The sequence below is a fragment of the Ursus maritimus genome, unplaced genomic scaffold, assembly GCF_017311325.1.
Source record: "Ursus maritimus isolate PB19 unplaced genomic scaffold, ASM1731132v1 scaffold_24, whole genome shotgun sequence".
Taxonomy (NCBI): Eukaryota; Metazoa; Chordata; class Mammalia; order Carnivora; family Ursidae; genus Ursus; species Ursus maritimus.
In genome coordinates this window covers 43135920-43159718 of record NW_024424897.1, presented here as the reverse complement: position 1 = coordinate 43159718, position 23799 = coordinate 43135920, and the positions used below count along the sequence as shown (strand labels likewise).

At 53.2% G+C, this 23799-nt stretch overlaps 1 protein-coding gene across 5 annotated transcripts in view; it reads right to left on the bottom strand.

The window, feature by feature from the left end:
* The window catches only part of ABR (ABR activator of RhoGEF and GTPase), a 174920-nt gene that overhangs the window by 57051 nt on the left and 94070 nt on the right, over positions 1-23799 (bottom strand). For 4 of the 5 annotated variants that reach the window (XM_040641104.1, XM_040641103.1, XM_040641108.1 and 1 more), the window contains exons 3-5: positions 15023-15121; positions 8022-8207; positions 1849-1956 (exon numbers count right to left, since the gene is read on the bottom strand). In XM_040641104.1, the coding sequence (XP_040497038.1) occupies positions 1849-1956; positions 8022-8207; positions 15023-15121 (393 nt within the window). Of the gene's footprint in view, positions 1-1848; positions 1957-8021; positions 8208-15022; positions 15122-23166; positions 23577-23799 lie in introns of those variants that run through there. The other variant, XM_040641107.1, reaches the window with a different exon arrangement.

The following is a 23799-nucleotide window of genomic DNA, read 5'->3' as shown; positions in this document are numbered from 1 at the left end:
GGAGGCCAGGGTGAGGGGAGGCCAAGGTCAGGAACCCAGGGGATGTGGCCTGCTCTGCCTGGAAGGGGGGGGACACTCCGGGGCAGCAGGAGCTCCACATTTCCTACTCCTGCCTCAAGCTGTCTCTAGACAGAGAAAACCCCTAGGGACTGAGCTTGGGGGTTGGGGTGGGGAGAAGGGGGGGGACTCGGCTCCTGAAGTCTGTGTCTCTGGTGGGTGACTGGATTCCCAGCTTCAGGAAACTTGTCCCCGTGCCCCCCTCCGGTGTGGCCTAGAGGTATGAAATCGCTCCCGCTGCAAAGGAGAAGGGCCCTAACTGCAGTAATTAAGTGGAAGCGCCAGTAGGAAGCGACAGCGTCAACGCATGAGTCAGGGTGAGAAGCCACCGGGCAGCAGGCCAGGGGGCTGGCTCTGCCGCTGGGGCTGGCAGGCTGGGCCAGGGACTCATGGAGGGGTGCGGGGGTTTCTGCCCACCAGAGAATGGGCAGTCAACCTAGGCTAAGAGGAGGCTCACTACTCTCTGGACCAGACATGACCTTGGGCAGCCTTGGACACACATCAGGCAGACCCAGTTTGTTCCCAGGGAGGGCTGGAAGCCATGACGGGAAGCACCATTTCTCCGGCCTTGTGACTCCCTGCAGAGGGACTTCCCCACCCGACTCTGTCCTCCCAGGCAGAGTGACTCACCTGATGGCTGGGGCTGGGAGAAGAAACTGAGCTTAGCTCCCTGTTTCCATCCTGGATGGATGTGTTTCATTGTGGAGGGGAAGGGTTAGCAAGCCCAATGTGCCTACGGATCCAAGTTCACATTTTTCCAGCCTGGCTCTTACTAGCAATGGAGCTGACATTTTCATCCCGCTCTGTCCAACTCGTGTGCTGCCTCTCAGCTGATTCCAAACTGGAGGAGAATCCATGACCCCAGAAGTGTCACCAACACTATCCCGCATCTCACCAACTTTCTAGTATCAGAGAGGAGATGGGACAGCAAAGGGTCCAGAGAGGCCCGTAAGGCAGAATTTCCAAAACTGCAGAAGGAGCTCCTCCTCCCTGCAACCAGAGGTTCTCTTGCCCCAGGCTTGAAGTTGGGGCTGCGACTGAAAGGCCAGCAGCTTGGGGAGCTCATGGAGATCCTTTTGACCCAAGAGTGGGCTGAGCTCCTGGAGGAGATTAGAGCGCCTCCCTGCCACTTCCTGAAGGGTCAGTGGCAGCCAATGCCCCAGCTTTGCCCTGCAGAAGAGCATGGAAGGAAGGCTCAGCTGCAGCAGCAGGGACGGGCATGCTTCCAGCCAGAGGGTAGCGCTGCTTCTTCTCACATATGGCCCTGGTCCTCTCTGTCATGCGGAGGCAAGGATCTTAAGAGACCACCGAGTCCAGACCTCTTCCAATCTTTCTGATCATAAAAATCACCCGGGAAGCTCGTTAAAAATATAGACTCCTGGGTCCCACCCCAAACTGAATTAAAGCTGGAGGGAAGGTGTCTGAAGATCTGCATTTTAAACAGTGCCCCTGGTGGTTCTCCTCAAGCAAGCTGGGGATAAGCCGAAGGATCCAGACACCTCATTTGACAGAAGAGGAAATAAGGCCAAGAGAAGGGAAGTGACTTGCTCAAGGTCACGACAGTGTGTGAGAATACTGCCTTTTTTTTCTTTTTTGTCTCCTCTGTTCTAATACAGGATAACCTAAATAGAATAACAAAATCAAACACATCGTTATTCTTATATTAAGAGAGAAAGTATCAAGTGCGAGAAAGCAAAGGTCAGTCTAAGCGTTACTCTCGGGAGAACCATTTCCCTAACCGGCAACAGGCCCAGAGGCTGGAAGGCAGGGGCTGTGCAGGGAGCTGCCCACCTCAGAGATCTTCTGGAACTGGTTGTTGGACTGGCTGCACTTCTCAGCTGTCTCCAGAGCGACTTTATAGTTATCCACAAATGCTTTGTACACGCCAAGCTGGCTGGCCTGCAGGGGGAGGAGGAGAGAGAGAGGGCAGTGGGATGGGAGAGAGGATTAATGAATGGATGAAAGCATAAGCAGAGCACCTGGAGCTCCCTTAGCACTCGGAACCTCTAACTCTGCTCCAAAGGGCTACACAAGAACAGAGGGGAAAAGCAGGAGGAACATACTACAGTATCCCTTTGAACTTGACAGTTTCCATGGAAACCAGCTCAGCCAATAAGGTTAACAAGAGGGTACTGGGGGCTGGGGGGGAGCAGGGCAGGGCCTTTTGTTGGCACGCAAGAAATTCAACAGCATTTGGCTTCATTTAGCATCATAAAGGTCTCTCAGGGTTTGAAGCCCCTTAATGCCTCACATGTCTTTCATATCCTGGAATTAGCTGGAGCAGGGAGGGCACTCATGGCCTGCTCAGTATCCCACGCCCCACACTCAGTGTAAGGCACAGCATTTAAAGGTGCAGTCCCCGGGCGCCAGGCCGGCTCAGTCAGTGGAGCGTGCAACTCTCGATCTCGGGGTTGGGGTTTGCACCCCATGTGGAGTGTAGAGATTACTTAAAAAAAAAAGAGGTGGAGTCCCCACTTCCCTTGGCCTCTCTCGGTTCCTGTCCCCACATCCTCAGCCTCCTAAGGAGCCAGAGACCCTACCTACCTCAGTACACAATAGCATGTCGCTCTGACCCTAACACAAAGCTTCCCACTATTACCACCACACAGAACCTCATCTCTGGGAGGCAGAACAGATGCCATCATCCCTTTCTGCAAAAGGGGAAACCGAGGCTCATTAATTCAATTCCTCAAATATGTATGGAAAGTCTTCTCTGTGATTTGCATATGCATTTCCTCTTGAGAGAGTGAAGGGTGGAAATGTGAATTAAACGCACAGTGAGACACTATTTCATCGCCATCAAAGTGGCCAGAATTTAAAAGTCTAATGATATCAAGGGTTGGCAAGAATGCGGGGGAAATCAGAGCTTTTAGAGACTGCTTATGGGGGTGTTAGTCCCGTTATTTGGACAGTAATTTGTCAATACCCGATAAAGCTGAAAATATGCACAGTTCGGCCTACACCTTAGGAAATCCACTTCTGCATACAAACCCCAGAGCTCTGGGTCCAGTACGGGAGTCAGTCACTACTTGTGGCAGGTGAGCACCTGAAATGTGGCTAGTCCAAACTGAGATGTGTTGTGTGTGTGTGTGTGTGTGTGTCTGTATTTTTAGAGACAGAGACAGGGGAGACGGCAGAGGGAGAGAGAGGATCTTAAGCAGGCTCCACGCCCAGGGCAGAGCCGGACATGGGGCTCGATCTCACAACCCCGAGATCATGACCTGAACCGAAACTAAAAGTCGGACGCTTACCGGACTAAGGGGCACCCCAAGATGTGCTCTAAGCATAAAATACACACTGGATTTCAAGGACTTAGTATGTAAAAGAGTATGTAAATTATCTTATTTAATTTTAAAATACTGATTACATGTTGAAATGATAGTATTTTGGATCTCTTGGGCTATATATATATTTTAAATTTTATTTTATTACTTTTTAAATATTTAATTTATTTATTTGACACAGACAGAGACAGCAAGAGAGGGAACACAAGCAGGGGGAGTGGGAGAAGCAGGCCTCCCGCTGAGCAGGGAACCCGGCCTGGCCCCGTGGGGCTCGATCCCAGGACCCTGGGATCATGACCTGAGCCGAAGGCAGAGGCCTAACGACTCAGCCACCCAGGTGCCCCTAAATATATATTTTTAAAAAATAAAGTACATTCTTAAAATTAATTTCATGTGTTTATTTTTAAAACATAGGGCTACCAGAAAATTTAAAATCATATATGTGGCTCACATTATAGTTTACTGGAAGCCCCACTCTAGAGAAACTTGCCCATGTATGTACCCAAGGAGATGTGCGCAAGGGGATTCACTGCCTCACTCTTCCTCCTGTGGAAAGACTGGTAACAAATGCTCACAAATAGGGGAATCCATACCCCCGGTGCAGTTAACACGAATGAACGAGATCTGTGGGTAGTGACACCGCCAAGTTCCTAAACCAATGTTGATCGAATTGCAAAACACATAAAATATATACATTTAAATAGTACATGTAATGCCATAAAAGATACAGATACATAATAAAAATACAAACTGCAGCCCCGAAGGCGACACACCAAATTCAATCCTGTAGCTGCTTCTGGGCTGAGCAGAAGGTCAAGGGGAAGGGAGAGAGAGACTTCGTCTATAATGCTTTGTTTTCTTCCCTTTTTTTTTTTTTAAGACTTTATTTATTTGACAGACAGAGACAGCAAGAGAGGGAACACAAGCAAGGGGAGTATGAGAGAAAGAAGCAGGCTTCCCGCCGAGCAGAGAGCCCGAGATGCGGGGCTCGATCCCAGGACCCTGGGATCATGACCTGAGCCGAAGGCAGAGGCCCAACGGCTGAGCCACCCAGGTGCCTCATATGATGCTTTGTTTTCTTGATTAAAAAGTATTTCTGTCTTCAGAGCTTAACATCCATTAATTCTGGGAGAGGAGTGCACAGTTGTTCAGTGCATGTATTCTCTAGAATTTCTGTTTAAATATTTTAAAATGAAGTAATGGAGGTTCGCCTGCTACTGGGCCTCCTTGGGGGATCTCACCGAGGTGCTGGGGAAAGCAGGCTGCCCGTGGGACCCACCCTGGACCACTCTGCTTTCTGCAGAATCCTTGCGCTCCCTTAGATCCCAAAGACGTGGGGCAGGAGGAAGGTGCAGGAAGCTGGCAGGTGGGGGGCCAGGAAAGCCAGAGGGGAAAATGAGAATGGGAATGCTTGCAGAGTAGCCAAGGCCAGAGCCGTGCACGTCTCAGCCCCAGACGGGCCAGACTTGGCAGAGAAGAAAAATCGGGGGGGGGGGGGGGAGTGCAGGAAGGGATGAATTCAATTTCTTTTCCGGGGAGGGGGTACTGGCCCACCAGTGTCCCAAGCTACAGGGAAGGTGCTAGACAGCTGCTTCCTAAACCAAAGTAAAAATCTTTGCTTTTCTTCTTCCAGGGATGTGCTCTTCTTGTCCCCCTTTCCCATAAGAATGATACAGGCTGGCTGCCCAGGTTGGAACACTGCTCCCATCCCACGGCCTAAGGGAGTAGCAGGAGGTGAGTCAGAGCGGGAGCCACCTGGGCAGAAGGCCTGTGCACAGGGGTCACTGACCATCCCAGGCACTGCCCTTTCCACGGGTTACCCTCGTCTGTAGAGCCAAAGGCCCGGCCTGCCAGGGCCATTAATTGGGAAGTGGAGGTTGCTTGGAAACAGCAGCCTGGCACTGGGGTGATCTCATAAAACAAACAGCAGAGATGCTAATTCCCTTCTCTCAGTAACGGAGACCAGCTGAAAATAAACTACGTCCAGATGCCTGGACCGCCCAAGCTCCTCCCCGACCCTCCCAGGCCTGCAGCTCCAGGGCTGCGGAAGGCAGTTCATGCTGCTGGGGGAGGGAAGGTGGGGGGCAAACTCACGACGCGGGCCTATGGAGCTGAGACCAGAATGGGGGACACTGGAGACGAAGATAAACTGGACAGCCTTTCTGCTACGCTCTGGCCTCTGCCCCCCACTCCCCCTCTGGTTGGCTCTCTCATGCCCCCCTGAGGGTTGAGGAGAGGGTGCCCCCAAACCAGTCAGCTCCGGCTCCTGGGACCAGGCCAGGAGTGATGACTGGGTATGCACCGTCCCTGAGCTGGGCCAAGCACTCTGGGGCTGCTGGAACCGGGAGTGTGGGGTCCCCCTGCAATACCACCTTCCGGGGTGCCTCTCGCTGAGAACAACAATGACGACAACGATGGTGACAGTAGGGATAGTAATAACAGTAATGCTCGTGGCTGACTATTGAGTATTTACCAATTTACTATGTTCTGGGCCCTGTTCCAAGCACTTTTCAGGTATTAAGTCACGTAGTCCTCACAACAATTCAATGAGGTAAATGCTACTATTATCCTCTTTTTTACAGATGAGGAAGCTGAGTCACAGAGAGGTTGTGCCCAAAGTCACAGGTTTCGTCTGCAGCAGAGCCAGGATTCAAAGTCAGCTGTGGCCGGGGTGCCTGGACGGTGCAGTCGGTTAAGAGTCTGACTCTTGCTTTTGGCTCAGGTCATGATCTCAGGGCCGTGATATCGAGCCCCGCTTTGAGCCCCACATCAGGCTCCCCACTCAGCGCAGAGTAGCTGGGAGTCTCTCTCCCTCTCCCTCCCCCCGTCCATGGGCGCACTCGCTCGCGCTCTCTCTCTCTCAAATCAGTAAATAAATCTTAAAAAAAAAGTCAGCTGTGGCTCTAGAAGCTATGCTTGTCCCTACCACACCGCTGGCATCTTGGGACACAGACCTCAGGCCCTGTGAGGTCCCCTTCAGTGCCCTTCCGAGTTCTCCCTAGTCACAGTGGCCAAGGTCATGGTGCACTCATTCATTCGTGTACTGAGTACTGGGCTAGTTCTGGAGTCTAATGAAGAAAATACAGTCTGTTCTCCCAGAGCTTATGGTTTTAGGGACACAGGAGGTTACCGTGTTCACTGAGGGGATAAGCATAGGGGCTGCATTCGATGGTTGGGGGAAGGCTTGTCCAAGTGACAAGGAAGTCACTTCTAAGCTGGGAGCAGTTGGGGAAGGACATTTCAGGCAGCTGGAGCTGCAAGCTCAGAGAGGTCAAGAGTGTCTGCTGCATGAACTGAGAATAGAAAGTTCAGTGTCAGGGGGCACAAGGACAGGGGAAGCAGCAGCCAGAGGCCAGGGGTGGACAGAGGCCAGCATGCTAGGGGTCTCATTAACCATTCCTCAGAGCCTGGCATGTATCCCACGGGCAAGGGGGAGCCACTGAAGGAATTTAAGTAGGGGAGAAGAGAGGTCTGGTCAGGAGTTCAGATAACTCTCTTCTGCTGCTAGGTAGAGGTGGGAGGCAGACAGGGAGGCAGGCCTGGAGGCAGGAGCCACTCCTGAAATGAGGGCCCCAGAGGGGGCAGGGCAAGGCAGGCAGCAGTGAGCATCCTCCAGAAGTGGTGGTGGGGAAGGGGGGGGGCAGGGGAGGTGCCAAGGACTGGTCCAAGGGAGTCATGGATGGATGGGGGATGGGATGATGGCAGCACCCACCGACACAGAGGCAGGAAGAAGAGCAAAGAACTTCCAAGACAATAAGTTCAATTCTGGACATGCTGTGAGCTGGAGGCCCTAGGAGTATCCAAGCAAGAGTTTTCTCCAGTGTAAGGAAAGTACAGGCCTGTCCATTCAACCAGTCCCACCATTGCAGGGCAGGTAAAGGAGAGGCACTGCTCCCTGCCCATCACCATTCACACCCAGAGAACCAAGACCACAGATTGGCAGCCTTCTTGCTGCCTCCAGGGCTGGCAGAAGTTATGGGCAGGGAAAGATCAGGAAAGAGAGGGGTTGGGGGCACTGTGGGTCTGACCTGGGGGTCCTCCAGGGGACAGAGCCAGAGACAATCTCAGAGCTAGGGGAGAGGGTGTCACAGAAGTCCTGGGAACTGGAAGACCTCTGAAAGCCTTTCCCAACACTATGTCTGCACATTAATTCTCCCTTTTTTCTCCCCTGCAATGGTGGGCGGGCTGAGCTCTTCATGCTTTCTGCTCCAGGGTCCCCAGGAGAGGATCACTCACTGACCCGTCCGACGGCTTCCTTTCAGAGGCAGCGCCGCGGTGTGGCAAATGCCCACGGTGTTCCAAGGCAGCGGTCCCTGCCCGCCCACCTGGCACATGCCCCTCTCTCACCTGAGGGACAGGCAACCTGAAGCCCAGCAGGTGAGCCTTCGTTCCAGCCCTGGAGCCCCCCTTGGTGAGAGAGAATTAGTGTCCTCCCGGGAGCACCTCTGCGCCTGGCCTCTCACATCCCTAGAAGCACTTTCGGGCTTCGCTGTGGGAGGCCAAGAGTCGTGACACTAGACTCAGGGCCCCACAGAGCAAAGGCCCAGGCTTTCCTCCAGGACTCAGAAATGACCCAGGTCTTCAAGGAGGCCAAGAAGGCTGGAGATGACTGGATGTCTCCCAACACCAGAAGCTCCACAGAGGCACCGGATAAGGACCCTCCATCAACGGAAGACTCACCAGCTTCTGGAAGAGGTGGCCCATGGTGACCTGGCTGTCCCACTGCTGCACCTTGGGGCAGAGGCTGTCATAGAATTCCTTGTGGATCTCATAGATGTCCTGGATCTTGTAGAAGATGGTCTCAATCTGTTGGATGGTGAGCACGGGCTGGGAGGTGGTGGCTGTGGCCTTCAGGGGTTTCATGGGCTGGGAGTGAGGAGGAAGAAAGAGAGAAGGTGAGAGGTAATAAACCAGATGGGCAGAAGGCCCAGGGCACTGATTCGCCCTTCCCGCAGCTGGAGTTGTGGCTAGACAAGGCCACGGAGGGCAGGGCACCTGAAGTGTGGTTTGCATCGAGTAGCTGCTGTCATAGGCTCCAACGAACTGTGCCCTACTGCAAGGTCCCCAACAGCCAGGGCCTGGTCCAGCAGCCCTCCCGGGCCCACGGGTTAATGCCAGGACACATTTCCCCCATGTCCTGTCATCCAAGAGGTCCCCGGCCCCCAGCCTATACTGGGATCGCTTATTGGTTTAACAGGATCCATGCCTTTCTTCCACAGTGGCCTCATGTGCTGAGTTATAAGCTCCCTTGTCACACGTCAGTGGAAGGGAGGGTTGACTGGGAATGCAAGCCCTGGGCTATTTCCTTCCAAGAAACAGAACATGATTCTAGGATTTGGGGTAGAGTCTCAAAGAGACCCAACACCAGTCTCAGCTGCACTGACAGAGACAGCGAGCAGGTGGCAGATGCCACTGCCCTACCTTCTGTACCCATGGCAGACATTGCTAGTCAATCGCAGTGCTCTTGCTCACTGAGCCTGGTCCTAGTCTCAGACTCTCGACGCTGAGGTTGATTGGTAAGATGAAACTTATCTGTCAACTCAGCTTAGCTACACCAAGGTGCTCCAGAGCCCGCAGGTGGACTGGATGCAGTGACAAACAGTAACTCAGGACCACTCCTAACACTGGCGGGAGCTGCCGCTGTCACCCTCACGCCCAACAGGACCGTAAGACAATGGGACCTGGGTGCATTTTCTTCAGTGTGATTTTCTGTATTTTCTAAATCACCTACAATGAGTAAATATTAATTTTATAATCAAGGAAAAAAGCTATTAGAATTCATAGTTGAAGCAAAAAAACCACCTGATATCAAAAGATGAGGAACTCTTCCTTGACTGGCCTTCCCTCAGCCCCAAAGCCCCCCAAGATGCCTAGACTGCACTCCGGAGGCCCTCCAGGGACAGGGTCTGGACACCTGCCACTTAGAGAAAGTATGGGAGGGGCAGGCACATTTACGCAGAAGAGAGGAGCCTGAGTCAGATGTGGTTAATGTTCTTCATCCAGCTGAAGGGCTGTGTGAAAAGAGGCCTTTGACTTAGTCTGAGTCACTCTGGAACCCAGGAACAGCCAGAAGTCATGGAGGCAGGTGTGGACTCACTGGAGCTGGCCCCCATTTCCTCACAGGATTGGGTAGTGAGCTTTCCAACCAGAGAAGCATTCTAGCTGACAATGGGCAACTCAGTGCCAAACTGGATGGAACAGTGACATTAACAGAGACCAGAGTTATCAGTGGCTCACTCTGAGAGAGGACCAGCAGCTCAAGCCACCACAGCAGCCAACCTCCAGCCATGCTTCCTGCTCTCCTCCCTACTGTCTCTCTGCTAGTGGTGGGGCCACGTCTGTCCATAAGAGGAAGTCCCATCTACCCAAATACCCAGACGATGCTCTGACTTCCGGCTCCCTCGTCCTCCCAACGCTGAAAAGTCCAGAAGCAAGGATAACGGCAGGGAAAAGCAGAGCCCTCCTTCTGACCCTCTCAGTGCTGGAACCAACTAACCCTAATGTCCAGGCTTTGCTAGGGCAGTAGGATGGGGTTTTCCTTGGTGAAGGCCAGGGGGTGTATGTTTGAGTGGCAGCTCTGCCACTTAAGAGCTGTGGGCACGTCACTTAGCATCTGGGCCTCAGCAGTCTCATTTGTAAAACTGGGATAATATCACCTTCTCAAGAACACTGATGAGAAGATCAAAAGCCATAATTTATATAAAATATCAAGTATGTGCCTGGTACCCAGAAGGCAGCCAATAATGTTAGCTGCTACTATTATTATTATTCGCCCCACAAATAATGTACCAAGAGCCTAATGTGAGGCCAGACCAGGTATCCAGTGATTCCCCACACACGTCCAATCCCTGCCCCGTGGAGCCTCCCATCCAGTAGGGGAGACAGACAGAACAAAGGAAACAGTCAAGCACATTATTGCCACCTAAGTGCAATGAAAGAAATAAGAAGGGGACCCCCTGAGACAAGGTAGGGAAGGACAGCTTCTCCCAGAAGGGAACATTTACCCTGAAATGAAAGCCTGGGGGCTCAGAGGACAGCATTCCTCAACGCCGGTCCCAAGGTGGGCATGGACTTGGTGACTGAGAGGAGCTGGAGAAAGCCAGGGAGTCCGTGTGCAGTGGGTACACGGGGCAAGGGGCGAGGGAGAGGAATGGGGCCTAAGGTGGGGCTGGAGGACTGGGCAGGCGCCAGACCAGGCAGGGGGAAGGAATGTGGCTTTTAAGACCTTGCAATGACCTGGCTTTCCCTGAAGGAATTTAGGCAGGGGAGTGATGGGGGGCCAACTCTCCTTTCAGGAGATTAGTTTTCTGACTCATGATCCTTGCTCTGGAGAACATTATAATCCATTCATTTGGGTAAACTGGACCGACGCAAATGAAACAACGTAGTGGACAAAGCCAGATAGGGCCTTACCCGTCTTGGACTGTAAATACCAACCAAGTGGGCCCAAGGTTGTGCTGGCACAGCTCAGGGGGCTTCACAGAGGAGGTGACAGGAACAGGGCCTTGAAGGTTGGGAAGATCTGAGCAGGCGGAGGGTGGGGGATGGGTAAGCACACCAGGCAGGGAAACAGAAGGAACCAGGAGCCACAGAAAGGGAACACTGTTCTCCCAACCCTAGGTGGGCGGCCGCACTCAGCTTCAGGGCTCCCAACATTCTGTGAAAGATACAGAGCTGTTTCTCAAGATCACTGTCCTAGTTTATCCTTTTTTCCTCCCCCACCAGGATCCAGTGGAGGGACAAGTCAGCACAGAGTCCCAGAACCTCTACTCCTTGCTCCTGCCTGCGTGCAGTCCCCACAGAGAGGGGAATGAAGTCCCTAGGGTGGCAGGAAGAGCCCTGGGAAGACGCAGGGTCAGGACTTCTCAGAAGCTGCTGAGGAAGCACGCATCGGCCTCCTAGGCAAAGACAAGACCCAATGGCTCGGCTTCCCTCTGAACTTCCCACTCTGTCTACAAAAAAAGAAGAAATAGGTGCTCACCAGCAGCGGGTCACATGGACGGGGCCTGCACTCAGGCCGTCACAGCGTTCTCAGGACAAGGCTGGGGACCTTTGGTCTCAGCTCACCTGGGAGCAAGGGAAAGTGCTGGGCGTGTATGGGCCCCGGCTGGCCAGAGAGCCTTGGAGGCAGCTACTTTTCTCTGCCGAAGCCCTGAATCCAGGCCTCAGGTCCAGATGAATAAAAGGCAAAAGCAACCCAACACTGAACTTGGATTCAACACTGTTCTTCTGCCCTAGGGCTGGCACACTGCCACCTCCTCCCAGAATCCTGCTGCAGAAAGCAAGGCTAGCCCCTGGCTCTCCGTTTCATCAGGGAAGAAATGGATTCTTAAAAGAAAGGATCACTGAGCGACCTGGGAGTCGAGCCTGGCTCCCCATTTCCCACGAAGTGCTTCTCGGGAACAGGGGCCAGGTGGGTTCTGACTCATCGTGGGACTTCACACAGCTATCTGTCGGCTCTGTCCCCCAGCAACCTGCCTTTCGAAACAGGGGAAGAAATCAGCCCACTTCCTCCACCTCCTATCCCAGAAGGCCTGGAGGCTGCTGGTGTGTCACCCCGGTCACTCCTCCCGGAACCCAGGGAGGGAAGCATCGGTAACCTGTTTTAGAGATAAGGAACCTGAGAACCCCGAAGCAAACTGCCAGAATGAGAGGCTGAGATGGGAGGGCCGGGGGCCCGCGGTGGGAAGTGCTGTAGCAGTGGCCAGAGGCAGCACCTGAGCCCCCTTCCCACGGTGGGTGAGACGCAGAATGACACGCATCTGGTTTGTCTCCCTTCCTCCACAGCCTACTTTAGCCCAGGCTCGCAGGCCCACTCCACTCATAGTCTGAGCCAACCAGGAACCTGGAGGTTTCCAGATTACCAAACCCGGCCCCGGCCAACAACCCAGGGGGCAGGAACAGAGGCTCTTGTGTGGGTCCCAGCTGTGCCTGTGTGTGCACACAGCCTTGGGTACACACGCCACACACACCCAGCCATCTGCATATCAGGAAGTGTTAAGCTGAGGACAGTCTGACACAAACACGGTAGGAGCAGAGCCAGGGCATTGGGTGATGAGTAGGAGATCTGGGAGTGGGCCACGGAGAGGAGAGATTTTCTTCCCCGGGGCCCCTTGGTCAGATCACCCCCCAAAGAGCAAAGGGCTTTAGCAACCAGGCAGCTGTGAGGGGAGGGCTCCCAGCAAGTGTGGGGAGGCTTGATTCCTTATCTGTGAGGCTCATTATCTGAGGCTATGGTTGTAGAGGGTCCTGCCCCCTCTTCCTGGGGCTCTCCAGCGCAGACCAGGCCTCCCAGCTGGCCTCTCCCCTCGCTCCTCCTGCCTCTGTTCAAGGAAGAACCAAATCGGGGCTGGGAGGAATAAGCAGGGGGGGGAGGAGGGATGTGCCCTGGGTGGCCTCAGGACTTCGCGGCCCCAGCATCCCAGGTTTGGCCTCTGAGGCATGAGCTGTTAGGTGAGGCAGGGAGGGAGTGTCTTGGCCCCTACTTCTGTTGTTATCTTTGCCCGGACACACAGAAACTCACATGAGGCCCAATGACTGCCCAGAACACAAGAACGCAAGCTAGAGGGGCTGGCCTCCTCCGAGGACGCACCTCCCCTTCCTTCAGGGAAGGGCTGTGTTGACAGAAACAGGCCCCGACCTGCGTCTCTCCCAGCACTGGACAAAATTACAGCAGCAGCTAACGCTTTAGTGTCTGTTCTAAGAGCTTCACATACAAACTCATTTTGTCCCCACAACAACCCCACGAACACAGTACTAGTATCAGTATCCGCAGTCTGCAGATGGAGAAAAAGGGCCACAAGGGTTCATGAACCTGTGAAGGGCTTGAGTTCGAAAGCAGACAAGCAGGGATTCTGCCAGGCAGTCTGGCTCCTTTGTTCGAACTCCTCTCAAACATGCATCCTCTTAGTAATAACAGTGACACCCCCTCACTTTGCTATGGCAATTCACTGTTTCTGAGGTGTACCTCACACGTGTCTGGCCAGTCCTCTGCTTGCCTCAGCTAATCTGAGTGCCTGGGTCCCCAAAAGGATCACCCGATCCTCTCAACCCCATGAAGAAGACAGAGAAGATCACGGGATTATTCTCATCTTCAGATGAGGACGATGAGACTCAAGGAGGTTACTCACAACTTGCCCAACGCCGTGGTTTTCAAAACAACACCACCCATGAGAAAGAACGTGGCCCGGTATATATAGATATATATATATATGCATACAGACAACAAACCCAAAGTTAAGTGAAATAGTACTTATTCTTACTATGATGCACACTGGTATTTTCTTTCTCATTTAATAAAAAATGCTGGTTCAACCTATGTTGATTTCACAATGCACGAATGGGTTCAGATGCAGGTATGAAAAACAGTGCCACGAGTCTATGATTAACGGCAGAATCAAGTCTTGCCCTAGTTCTGACCCCAGACCGCAGTCCTTGTCTATCTGCCACACTGTCCATCACTTGAAAAACATTGCTATGCCTACCAATAAACTCCCAGTGAGACCTGCCACAAACTGAGCCCAGGCTGTCACAAAGTATCTGCACATTTCTTCTCTCTTCTTTTCTCTCTCTCTCTCTTTTTTTTGATGCACATTTCTTTTTATTTTTTTTAAAGATTTTTATTTATGTATTTGAGAGATGGAGGGAGAGAGAGAGGGAGAGCGTGAGCAAGGGGAGGAAAAGAGGGAAAGGGACAAGCAGACGTGGGGCTCGATCCCATGATCCTGAGATCATGACCTGAGTCGAAATTGAGAGACAGACGCTTCACCCACTGAGCCACCTAAGCCCTCCAAAGTATGTGCACATTTCGATGGGTATTCCTTGGGTAAGAAACCCAAGGCCTCTGGGACCCTGGGTGACAACATCTCACATCATAGCAAGTACTTAAATGTGTATCTTATAATTCTTGTAAGAATGAGTTTTTATTCCTCTACACCTACATTTCTTATCCCTCTTTTACTGATATCATCCCACATCTCAGGCTGCAAAACACCCAGGGGGAAGAACTTTACATTCCCCAGTTACTCTGCGTGGGATCTAGCCGCACCTAATGAGCGCTTTCTTCAAAGGCAAAAATGCTTACATACCTAATATGAATAATATTTCCCTCCCAGTCTGAGTCTTATAATGTCTCCATCTTGGGAGGAAACTGAGGCACCTTCACAGAGGGTTACTCTGTGAGGGTTGGGGATGGTCTAAGGCCTCAGAGCTATGGTGCTTCTCAAATGACACAGATACCCTTCACGTCACATTTCCTGCCATGGGGCCTCGGGATGGTCAGGGCTCACTACTCCCAGGAGGACGAAGGACTGGGACCAGGGAATGACAGAGAGGACTCAGCTTGATTGACTGGTAGAGAGTGCCCAGGCTGGGCCCCCACCTGGACAGAGTACTGTCACTGATTAGCAATGTCTGTGTGTGGTCATGAGCCATGGGAGTGTTTGCCATCTCCAAACTGGGTGTGCTTCTCCCATCTTTCCCAGGGCAGGTAATGGAGGGCTGGGGCTGAGAGGCACAAGCCCCTTTCTGGCAATGACCCCGGCTGCCCAATGCCAAGGTGTCAGCAGACCAGTACAGACTCTACCCCCAGGGATGGACTGGCCCAGGTCCCCCTTCTTCTTCGACCCCAAAAGCCAGGTCTCAAGCATGACACTGACCAGCAAGCCAGAGCGTATACTCACCAGCAACAAGGCTTCCAGCTGGTTAATGTAGATCTCTTCGCTGGCCAGGAAGCCCGAGAGAACAAGCTTCCTCATCTCCAGGCCTTTCCCTGCTTCCACCTGCAGGAAAGCAAACCAAGAGCCAACAGCTCATGAGAAAGGAGGCTAACATTCTGAGTGACCTGTTTTCTTGCCTTTTTCCTCCTCTTTCATTAACACTTTTGTAGGGAATAAAAGCCAAAAATATTTATTATAACTTGGAAAATACAGACTAAAACAGGAAAAACAATTACCCATATTTCTGTTGCTAACATCTTGCTTTCTCTCCCACATTCTTTTTCCACATTTCCTTAGCTGCCATCCATCCATCCATCCATCCATCCAACCATCCACCCACCCACCCACCTATTCAATCTTGTAACAGTGAGTAGGACAACAAAGGACCTGGCCTCATGTGTAGGGGCAGTTTAGTGGGGGAATATAGACAAGGGAAATCAGGGGGGCGCCTGGGTGGCTACGTCGGTTAAGTGGCGGATTCTTGATCTTAGCTCAGATCTTGATCTTGGGGTCATGAGTTCAAGCCCCGAGTTGAGCTCCATGCTGGGTGTGGAGTCTACTTAAAAAAAAATGCAAAAAAGAAAGAAGGGAAATCAGAGCCATGACTGGGGCAGGGCATGGTCACATGGGAGGACCCAACAGGGACTGGAAGAGCCTCCTGGAGGAGTATAAACTGAGAAGAGAGGTAGAGAGAATGAGATGAAGCGGCCATGGGAGCCCCATCTTGTGGCCTTCCAGCTACACCTCTTGCTATATCTTCCTGTCCCCGAGGGCTTAACCCCACAACAGAAGGTGCTGGCTGTGAAGTCCTCAGCCTCACCCCTGTACCCCCCAGCATTTCCTGACTGCCTCATTGTGCAAGGCACATATCCTAACTGGCCTCCTCCCCACTCCAGAATTCCTTCTCCTCTATGGTCATGCCCCATTTAGTCTTGAAAGTCCATCTTGCTAATCTCACACAAGGACCCTGTCCCACCCCTCCCTTCTGCTGTGGGCCTTGGCTCCATGGCCTGGATTCTTCTAACTGACCTCTGCCTCTCTCTCCTCCCTTCACACCACACACCAGAGCCGGGTTAACCTTCTGAGAACACCACCTTACACCTGACGCTTGTCAAGGTCTTAATATCAATACTGTAAAACTGTGCCATTTGCAATGACACGTATGGATCTAGAGGGTGTAAAACAAAGTGAAATAAGTCGGAGAAAGAAAAATACCATGTGGTTTCACTCGTATGCAGAATTTAGGAAACAAAACAAATGAACAAAGAAAAAGAGACAAACAAAAACCAGACTCTTAGCTGTAGAGAACAAATTGGTGGTGGCCAGAGGGGAAGTGGGTTGGGGGGATGAGTGAAATGGGCAGAGAATTAGGAGTACACTTTTCATGATGAGCACTGAGTGACATAGACAACTGCTGAATCACTATATCGTACACCTGAAACTAATATAACACTGCATGTTCGCTATACTGGAATTAAAAAATAGAAACAAAAAAATCAACACTGCAAAAAATGATTATTTGGGGATTCAATTAGGTCATTCATTTATTTATTTATTCGTTCAACAACTATTTGCTGAACGCCCACCTGACTCGGTAGACACACCAGGAAGCAAACATACAATAATCCCTACTCTTACGTGGTTTATAATCTAGAGGAAAGACAGTAAAAACAAAAAACAAGTAAATATAAATATATAACAATGCACTGTGATATGGGGTCTGGCTTATTCTCTGCTTAAACACCTTTACTGGCTCCTAGCGCCTCTCCCAACCCTGCCGACCTCCCCCGCAGCCAACAGATCTCTTCCCAACAGGTCTTCCCAACCTGCTGGGTGTGTTCGGTTCCTGCTGCCTGAGATGCCTGCTCCCACCCTGGCTCTTCTCCGCAGCACAGACCCTCCCGCCTGACGTGTGAGCCCTCTTGTGAACTGCCCGGTGATCCTGGGGGAGGCCCCTGTGGCAATGACATCACACTCCTCTGCACATTCTTGAAGGCCGGCACCACACAATACCCCTCGCACATGGGCACCTTACCTCTCTTAAGCCTTGTGCTTTTCACGCTCCTTTAGCCCTCAAATACCTCACTGAGGTGGGTACTGTATTTTTCCATTATGCAAACAGAAGCAAACAGGACTTGGAAGAGGGAAGGGACGAGCCCAGGGTCACACAGCCAGAAAGCGGTAGAGCTGGGATTCCATCCCAGTCCTCGAATACCAGATTCCAGACTCTCCCACTGCTTTAATGATTTCCTCGCTCTCATTTTCTTTTCTTTCTCAAGCATCGGATGCTTACCTGGAATCACAGGTAAGCACAGAACCCTCTCTGGGCATCAGCTGCACACCCTTACTTATTTAGCACAGGCTGGGAGAGTATATGAAGCTATCAGAAATTTCTGAAGTCCGGAGAAGAGTGGCTTTCCTCCAGCTGCATGACCTGTCTCACTGTGCTCCCACAGCTTTCCCACCCTTCCCCAAGCAAGGGCCTGAATCCTTGGCCTTCCATCAGCAACCTAGTTATCAGATCTGTGCCAGAGGCTGCTGCCCCCAGACTCTCTGAAATGTTAACTGACCCTGTGATAGAAAAACAACGTCCTGCCAAAGATGTCCACATCTGAGTCCCCCAAACCTACAAATATGTCACCTTATATGGAAAAAGGGATTTTGCAGGTATGATCGGGCTAAGGATTTTTTGATGGAGCGATGACACCGGATTATGTAAGCACAAGGGCCTTTATGAGGGGGTGGCAAGAGGGTCAGAGTCAGAAAAAGCAACATGACGAAAGAAGGGGAGCAGGGGGAGGGAAAGAGATTGCAAGATTGGGAGATGCTACACTGCTAGCTTTCAGGACCAGGATGGCCCCGTGAGCCAGGAGTACTGGGAGCTGGTAGAAGCTGGAAAAGGCCTGGGAATGGATTCTCACTCCTAGAGCTTCCAGAAGGAATGCAGCTCTGCTGGCCCTTTAAGACTTGTGTGTAAGAGAATAAATTTGTGTTTTAAACCACTAAATGTGTGGTAACTTGTTTCAGCAGCATTAGGAAACCAGTATGAACGCCAAGCTTTAGGGAAGGACAATAGTTATGTATCGATGGCCTCACAAGCACCAGGCGCTGTTCTGAGAGCTTTCCAGGGATTAACTCAGGACAATCCCACACTCTGGAAGGTGTTGTCATTATCTCCCTGAGACACAGAGCGGAAACTGCCCATGGCTCGGAGCTGTTGGCATTTCAGGCAGGCAGTACACCCTTCAAGGAGCAAGAGCTGAGCCTGGAGCAGGGCCGCAGGCCCAGCCCCTCCTGGTCAGACTTGAGGCCGCTCCGCACGCCACACCAGCCCTGCTGCTTCCCAAGCCCGAGGAATGGGAACTCGCCTTCCGTGTTGGGGGCCAGTGCTCCCCTACCGCACCCCATCCCCCTCCTGTTCCCTGACAACCGAAGATTTACCTGAGGGCCTGGCAAACATCTTGTAAAGGAAGTCACTTGAGGGACATTGTGAGCTTAACTGGAGGGCTGGCTGGACTAGGACCCGGATGAAGACCTGGTCTCTGCAGCTCCCGCCACACTGTCCCCCACCTCAGCATGAGCACAGAGCCCGTGTGCACAGTCCCTGCGACAGCCCAGCGCGGCAAGACAATCTCCTCAAGAGACTCCCACCTCAGAGTCCAATCTTGAAAGAGCTCCCCAAAAGTCAACAGTCACCCCCAAGAGTCCCACTCTGGGCTACTCTCCCTCCGAAGTTTTGGCTGGCATGGGGGGGGGGGGCGGAGCTGGTGGAAAGCCTAAGCATGTGAAATTAAGTTCTGCTCACATTACCAATGGGAGGTCTGCTCTTGGTTACCACCAAAAACCTCTTCCTTTTTTTTTTTTTTTTTTTTTTTTTTGCTTTCCTCATACCCCCATGTTCCTGGCTTAGAATTATCTGGGAATTCACAGTTTTTTCTTCAATCCTCATGAGGCCATTCTTGTCTCATAAAACCCCAGGGCTGGACATTCATTCATTCTGCACTATGTGCCAGGCGCTGGGAACACAAATACAAAGACGAGGGACAGTCTCTGTCCCCAGAGAGCCCTCCAGAGGTGGTGCCCACGTGCCCAGAATCCTCAGGGCCCCCACAGTCTGTGCCACCCTGCCTGTCAGTCCCCCAGCACAGGGAAGCTGCCTTCTGAGTGACACTGTCTCTACTTCCTCCCCAAGCGGGGCTCATGAAATGCAGCCACTGTGGCTGGTTCCCTCCCAGAATTTCACACAGTCTGCTAGGCTGAAAGTCTGTCGGCTCAAGGCCCCCCAGTCTAAGAGCTCAAGTTCCTCCGGTAGGGAGAGTACCTACAAGGTCAGTTTAGCAAGCTCCGGCCTGCTCTTCTACTGGGTGAAGCGGCCAAATTAAAGCTTCTAAAGGTTTGGGTCTAGGCCAAACCAAGATATGATCTGTCCAGGAACTGCGACCTCCTTCAAGACAATAGCAGGACTGAACAGGCAGGGCCACCTGCCATTCAGAGCCTTAGGCCAAGTGGCTCTGCACCCAGCAGAGCTGGGCCCATGGGCCGCACCACTGTTTGGGGAGCACCCAGCAGGATCTGCGCAGAGTAGATGCCACCGGGTCTAGGGGCTGTGCCTGTGCTAAGCATCAGCTTCAGGACAGCTGGCCCCTCTCTGAGCCAAGACAACGCAGGGACAAACAGCCATTCCTCCTCTTCCTAGCGCTAGGCACTGGGGAGCTCTCCTTCAGCTATTTCCTTAGCAGAATTTGGAGGGGGGACAAAGCCCACTCTCCTGGAGGGTGGATCCCTGTATTCCAGGCTCCCTGCTGTCTGAGCCTTTGGGCAGGTCCAGCAGTGTTTCCAAAGGTCAGGTGTTCACATCCCACCTTTGCAGTTTTGTCATTCATACCACCTGCACTACTGTTTACTTAATACCGTTCTTTACAACTGACTTCTTAAAAGCCCAGCCTCATCCCAAGTATTATATTTGAAATCAAAAGATGTACAAGTCATATTTTTCCTAATACACGTTAAAATATAAACCTAACAATTAAAGTGCAAAAAATACATCTAGGTGCCACCTAAAATCACATCTCGAATCATCCTAAGTAGGGCCCACAGCCCGGGAAACACCCCAGTGGGGGACACAGGCGTGGCCATCACGATACCCAGTGGGGGCCAAAGACACTGGGGCCAGGGAAACAAATGTGGGCGTTCCCGATTATCCATTAAAAACCGGCACAGAATAACACCTGATGGGCTAATCTGCATTACAAAAGGACTTTTATTCCTGACAAAGGAGTTCCTTTAAATAGCAGCTTTTAGATAGCAAGGCCACAATCAGCCCTCCGTACCTTTAAATAGAATCGTATGAAAGATTTTTGGAAAGCGTACAACACTTTACGGCCAGGAGGTGGTGTTGCTATTGGTATTAACGTGATTATTAGTTTATAGAGAATTAACTCCTCAAAAGGAAGTCTCTGTTGAAAGACACAGCAAGCTCCCGCCCCAGCTCTGGAGGAAACCACTGCCCTATCCACCTCTGTCCCCCTGGAAGATGAAGCATCTCAGAAATTACACTGAAAGCAGGACTGATTTATAGGACACCCGCTCAGGGACACAGCCGCTGCGGGAGGTAAGTACTCCTGAAGTAAAGTAATAGCCAAGAGAGAACTGCCTTGGATTCCCACCAGCTGCTGAGAAGTGTCGATCGTGCTGGACTGCCAAGACCATCCATAGCCCAGGACAGGAACACACCCTCCAGAAGTGCCCCTTGACCACACACAAGCACACACACATGCTCACACGCACGTGCACGCATGTGCACCTGGTCCAGCTCTGACCCAAACAGACGTGGTCTCTTCTCCTCCGAAGTTTTTATCAGAACCCTGAGGACTTTCTCACTATATTCCTATTATCTGTGCACTTGTCCCCTCGCCTTGAACTGTGAACTCTTTGTGAGAAAGGACCACGCCGTGTTCATCCCATCTCCTCCCCAGTGCGAGGCGGAGTGCTTTGACTAGTACACAACCTGAATGACTCAACGAGGTTTCTCCCCACCCTTCTGCAGCCACCCTGCTTGCCTGCTCCCTCTACAGCTGACCAAGCTTGGTAAGGAGTGAGGGCATCCCAGAGGTGTTCAGGATGAGATGGCGAGGCCTGGAGTACCCCAACACTCAGGAAAGGCCCTTTCCCCCATGCTGACACAAGTCCAGGAAAGTTGAGGCAGCAAAGAGAGGAAGACTCCACCCAGGCGCTCTCAAGGATCTGGGAGGATCGGGGTTTTTAGTGTGGTGTGTGTCCGGGCCCCCTTGGCTTCGGTGTGCTCCCTCCTTGGAACACCTCTGAGTAGGAGAACAAGGCTGGGAGCGTGGTACCCCCTTTGGAGGTCCCACGGAGCCTCGTGCACTCCACAGATTCACTACGCACCAGCCACGTCCCAAGCTCTGTGCAGTGTTCAGCAGTGAATACAACATGGCCCTTGCCCTGGAGGAAAACAGGGCATAACCGAGGAGGCAGCTCTCTGGAGTTCGGAGCCGACTGAAATACGGGCTAAGGCTCAGGTATAAGCCAGAGCCTAGAGTAAGGGTGGATCCATCAGGCAGCATATGAACAGGATCCCATCTGCGCCGGGGAGGGGTGCTCAGAGAAGGCCCATTAGGGACCCCCTACACCTCCCATCCCACACACTACTTAGCTCCCAGCCGGTGTTCTTGGTTCATTACCAGACTTTTCCCCATCCTGTTCCTGGTGGGGAGGTTGCTCAGACCCCAAGCGCAGAGGCCTTTGCGGGCCTAGTGGAGATGTGACTTAACCCCAGTGCTCTGAGCTAGCACCAGATGAGAGAACCAGGGGTGGGATGCGAGCCATCGCCAGCCTCCCATTACATCTCTCTCCTCCGAGCCCAGGCCCACAGCTACAGCTCCACCCAGACGCCGCCCATCAGCCATCTCCTGTGGGTCTGTCGTCTGTTTTTCACCTCCATTAGCTCACCCTCGGAACACACTGTAGCGTGGGTGTGGCAGGGCTGTGATCCCCATCTTACAGGGGGGACAAAGAGGCCCAGAGAGGCTCAGTGGCAGCCTCCTGCCCACAGCAATGCTCCTTGCACCATGACCTCCGGGGTGCAGACGGGCCCAGCATGGGGCACAGATGCACACTCTGCTAGGCAGCCTGGCTTGCATTCTGCAAACTCCCTGCCATACATTCCCACTGGCCTTCCCTTCTAGCCACAGAACAGAGAGGAGTTGAGCAAAAGGCTCTTAGTTTGGGGCTCCTAGAAGAGGGCTGAAGACATGAAAGAAAGGAAGAATGCACTGGTGTGGTTGCACAGGGGACGCCGCCCCTGGGGAGGAGGCGAAGAGAAGAAAAGGGGATTGATGCACAGCCCCCTCCTGCTTTGCCTTCAAGGCAGCTCCTATGACAGAACGGGGCATTGCTGGGGAGAACGTTCATGGCCCCAGAGTGAGTGGGCTGGGGCTGGCACATGCTTCTTGCCTACGCACACCTTGGGAAAAGTGCCCAACCACCTGGCTCCTGCCTTGAAGCTGTTATCACCCCCTTTTCGGCTGATCCAATTCTTTTCCCTCAAGGAAGCTCTGTGACCTCTGGCTCCCAATCTCTCCCCATGCTCTCTTGCCTTAGCTCAGACTGATGAAGTCTCCTGCCTAGGAAGCGAGTGGCCCCTTCGGCCTAAACTTCCCAAGTGCACTTATCCTACTGTTGCCATGGAAACAATGAATTATGGCCTCCTGGTTTCAGGTCGGCCAGCTCCTCTGGGGCAGCAGGCTCACACCACCGCTGTGCCCACCAGGTGACTCATGTCACTGCCAGAGAAAGCCCCCGGCACAGCTGGCCTGGGGAAATCCAGCAGCCACTCCCGCTGAGGACAACTGGTCCAGGGGGAGGAGGCAGGCACTGCACCTCTCCCCCAGAAACAGCTGCCGGAGAGCTCAGCCCCTCGCATCCCCTCGCAGGCATGCGCCAGCCCCTCTGGGCCGGAGTGCGGTGCTTCCACCCAGCCATGAGGTCTGTGCACAAACCAGCCATTTCTGCCCGCACACAGCTTCGGCAGTCGAGCTGCGAGCCCTGCCCCTCCCCCGACAAGCATCCAGGGCGTGTCACATTCCCACCTTCACGGCCACCAAGAAGGGGGACCCTGAGCCGGGGCTGGTCGGGGTTCCCAGCTCGCACTCCTCCAGGAGAAACACATCTTCATCCTCCAGAACCTTGTCCAAAAAGCCTATAGCCTCCTCTTCCTCTTCCATGGCAGCCGGAGGCGCGGAGGGCAAACAGGAAGCGGGGTCCACGCAGCAGCAGCAGCCGTTGCCGCCGCCGCCCCGGAGGGAGGCAGGCGGGCCGGGAGGGGAAGAGCGTGCAGGGCAGGCCTAAACCAGCATGCTGGCCTCCCCGGAGTCAGTCCTGGCACCCGGCCACGGGCTCCCGATGAAAGGCTCCATTATGAACCCTTTCCTGCTGCCGCTTCCCGGCCCTCCCGCGCGCCGGGGCTGCGGGCCGCTTCGCGCGCGTCCCCAGCCCGGGAGGGGAAGCGGCGCTCCGGCAGCCCCGCCGCCGCCGCCGCCGCCGCGAGCGCAGGGCCGTCACTGGAGAGACCGCGCGGCGCGCCGGCGGAGCAGGAGGAGGCGCCCCAGCCGGCCGCCGCGGCCCTTCCTGCTGTGCGTGCCGGCCCGGGCGCAGGCGGGGCCCCGCGCTCCCCGGCCGCCGCTCCCGAGCTCGGGCCGGCCGCCCCGCCGCCGCCGCCGCCG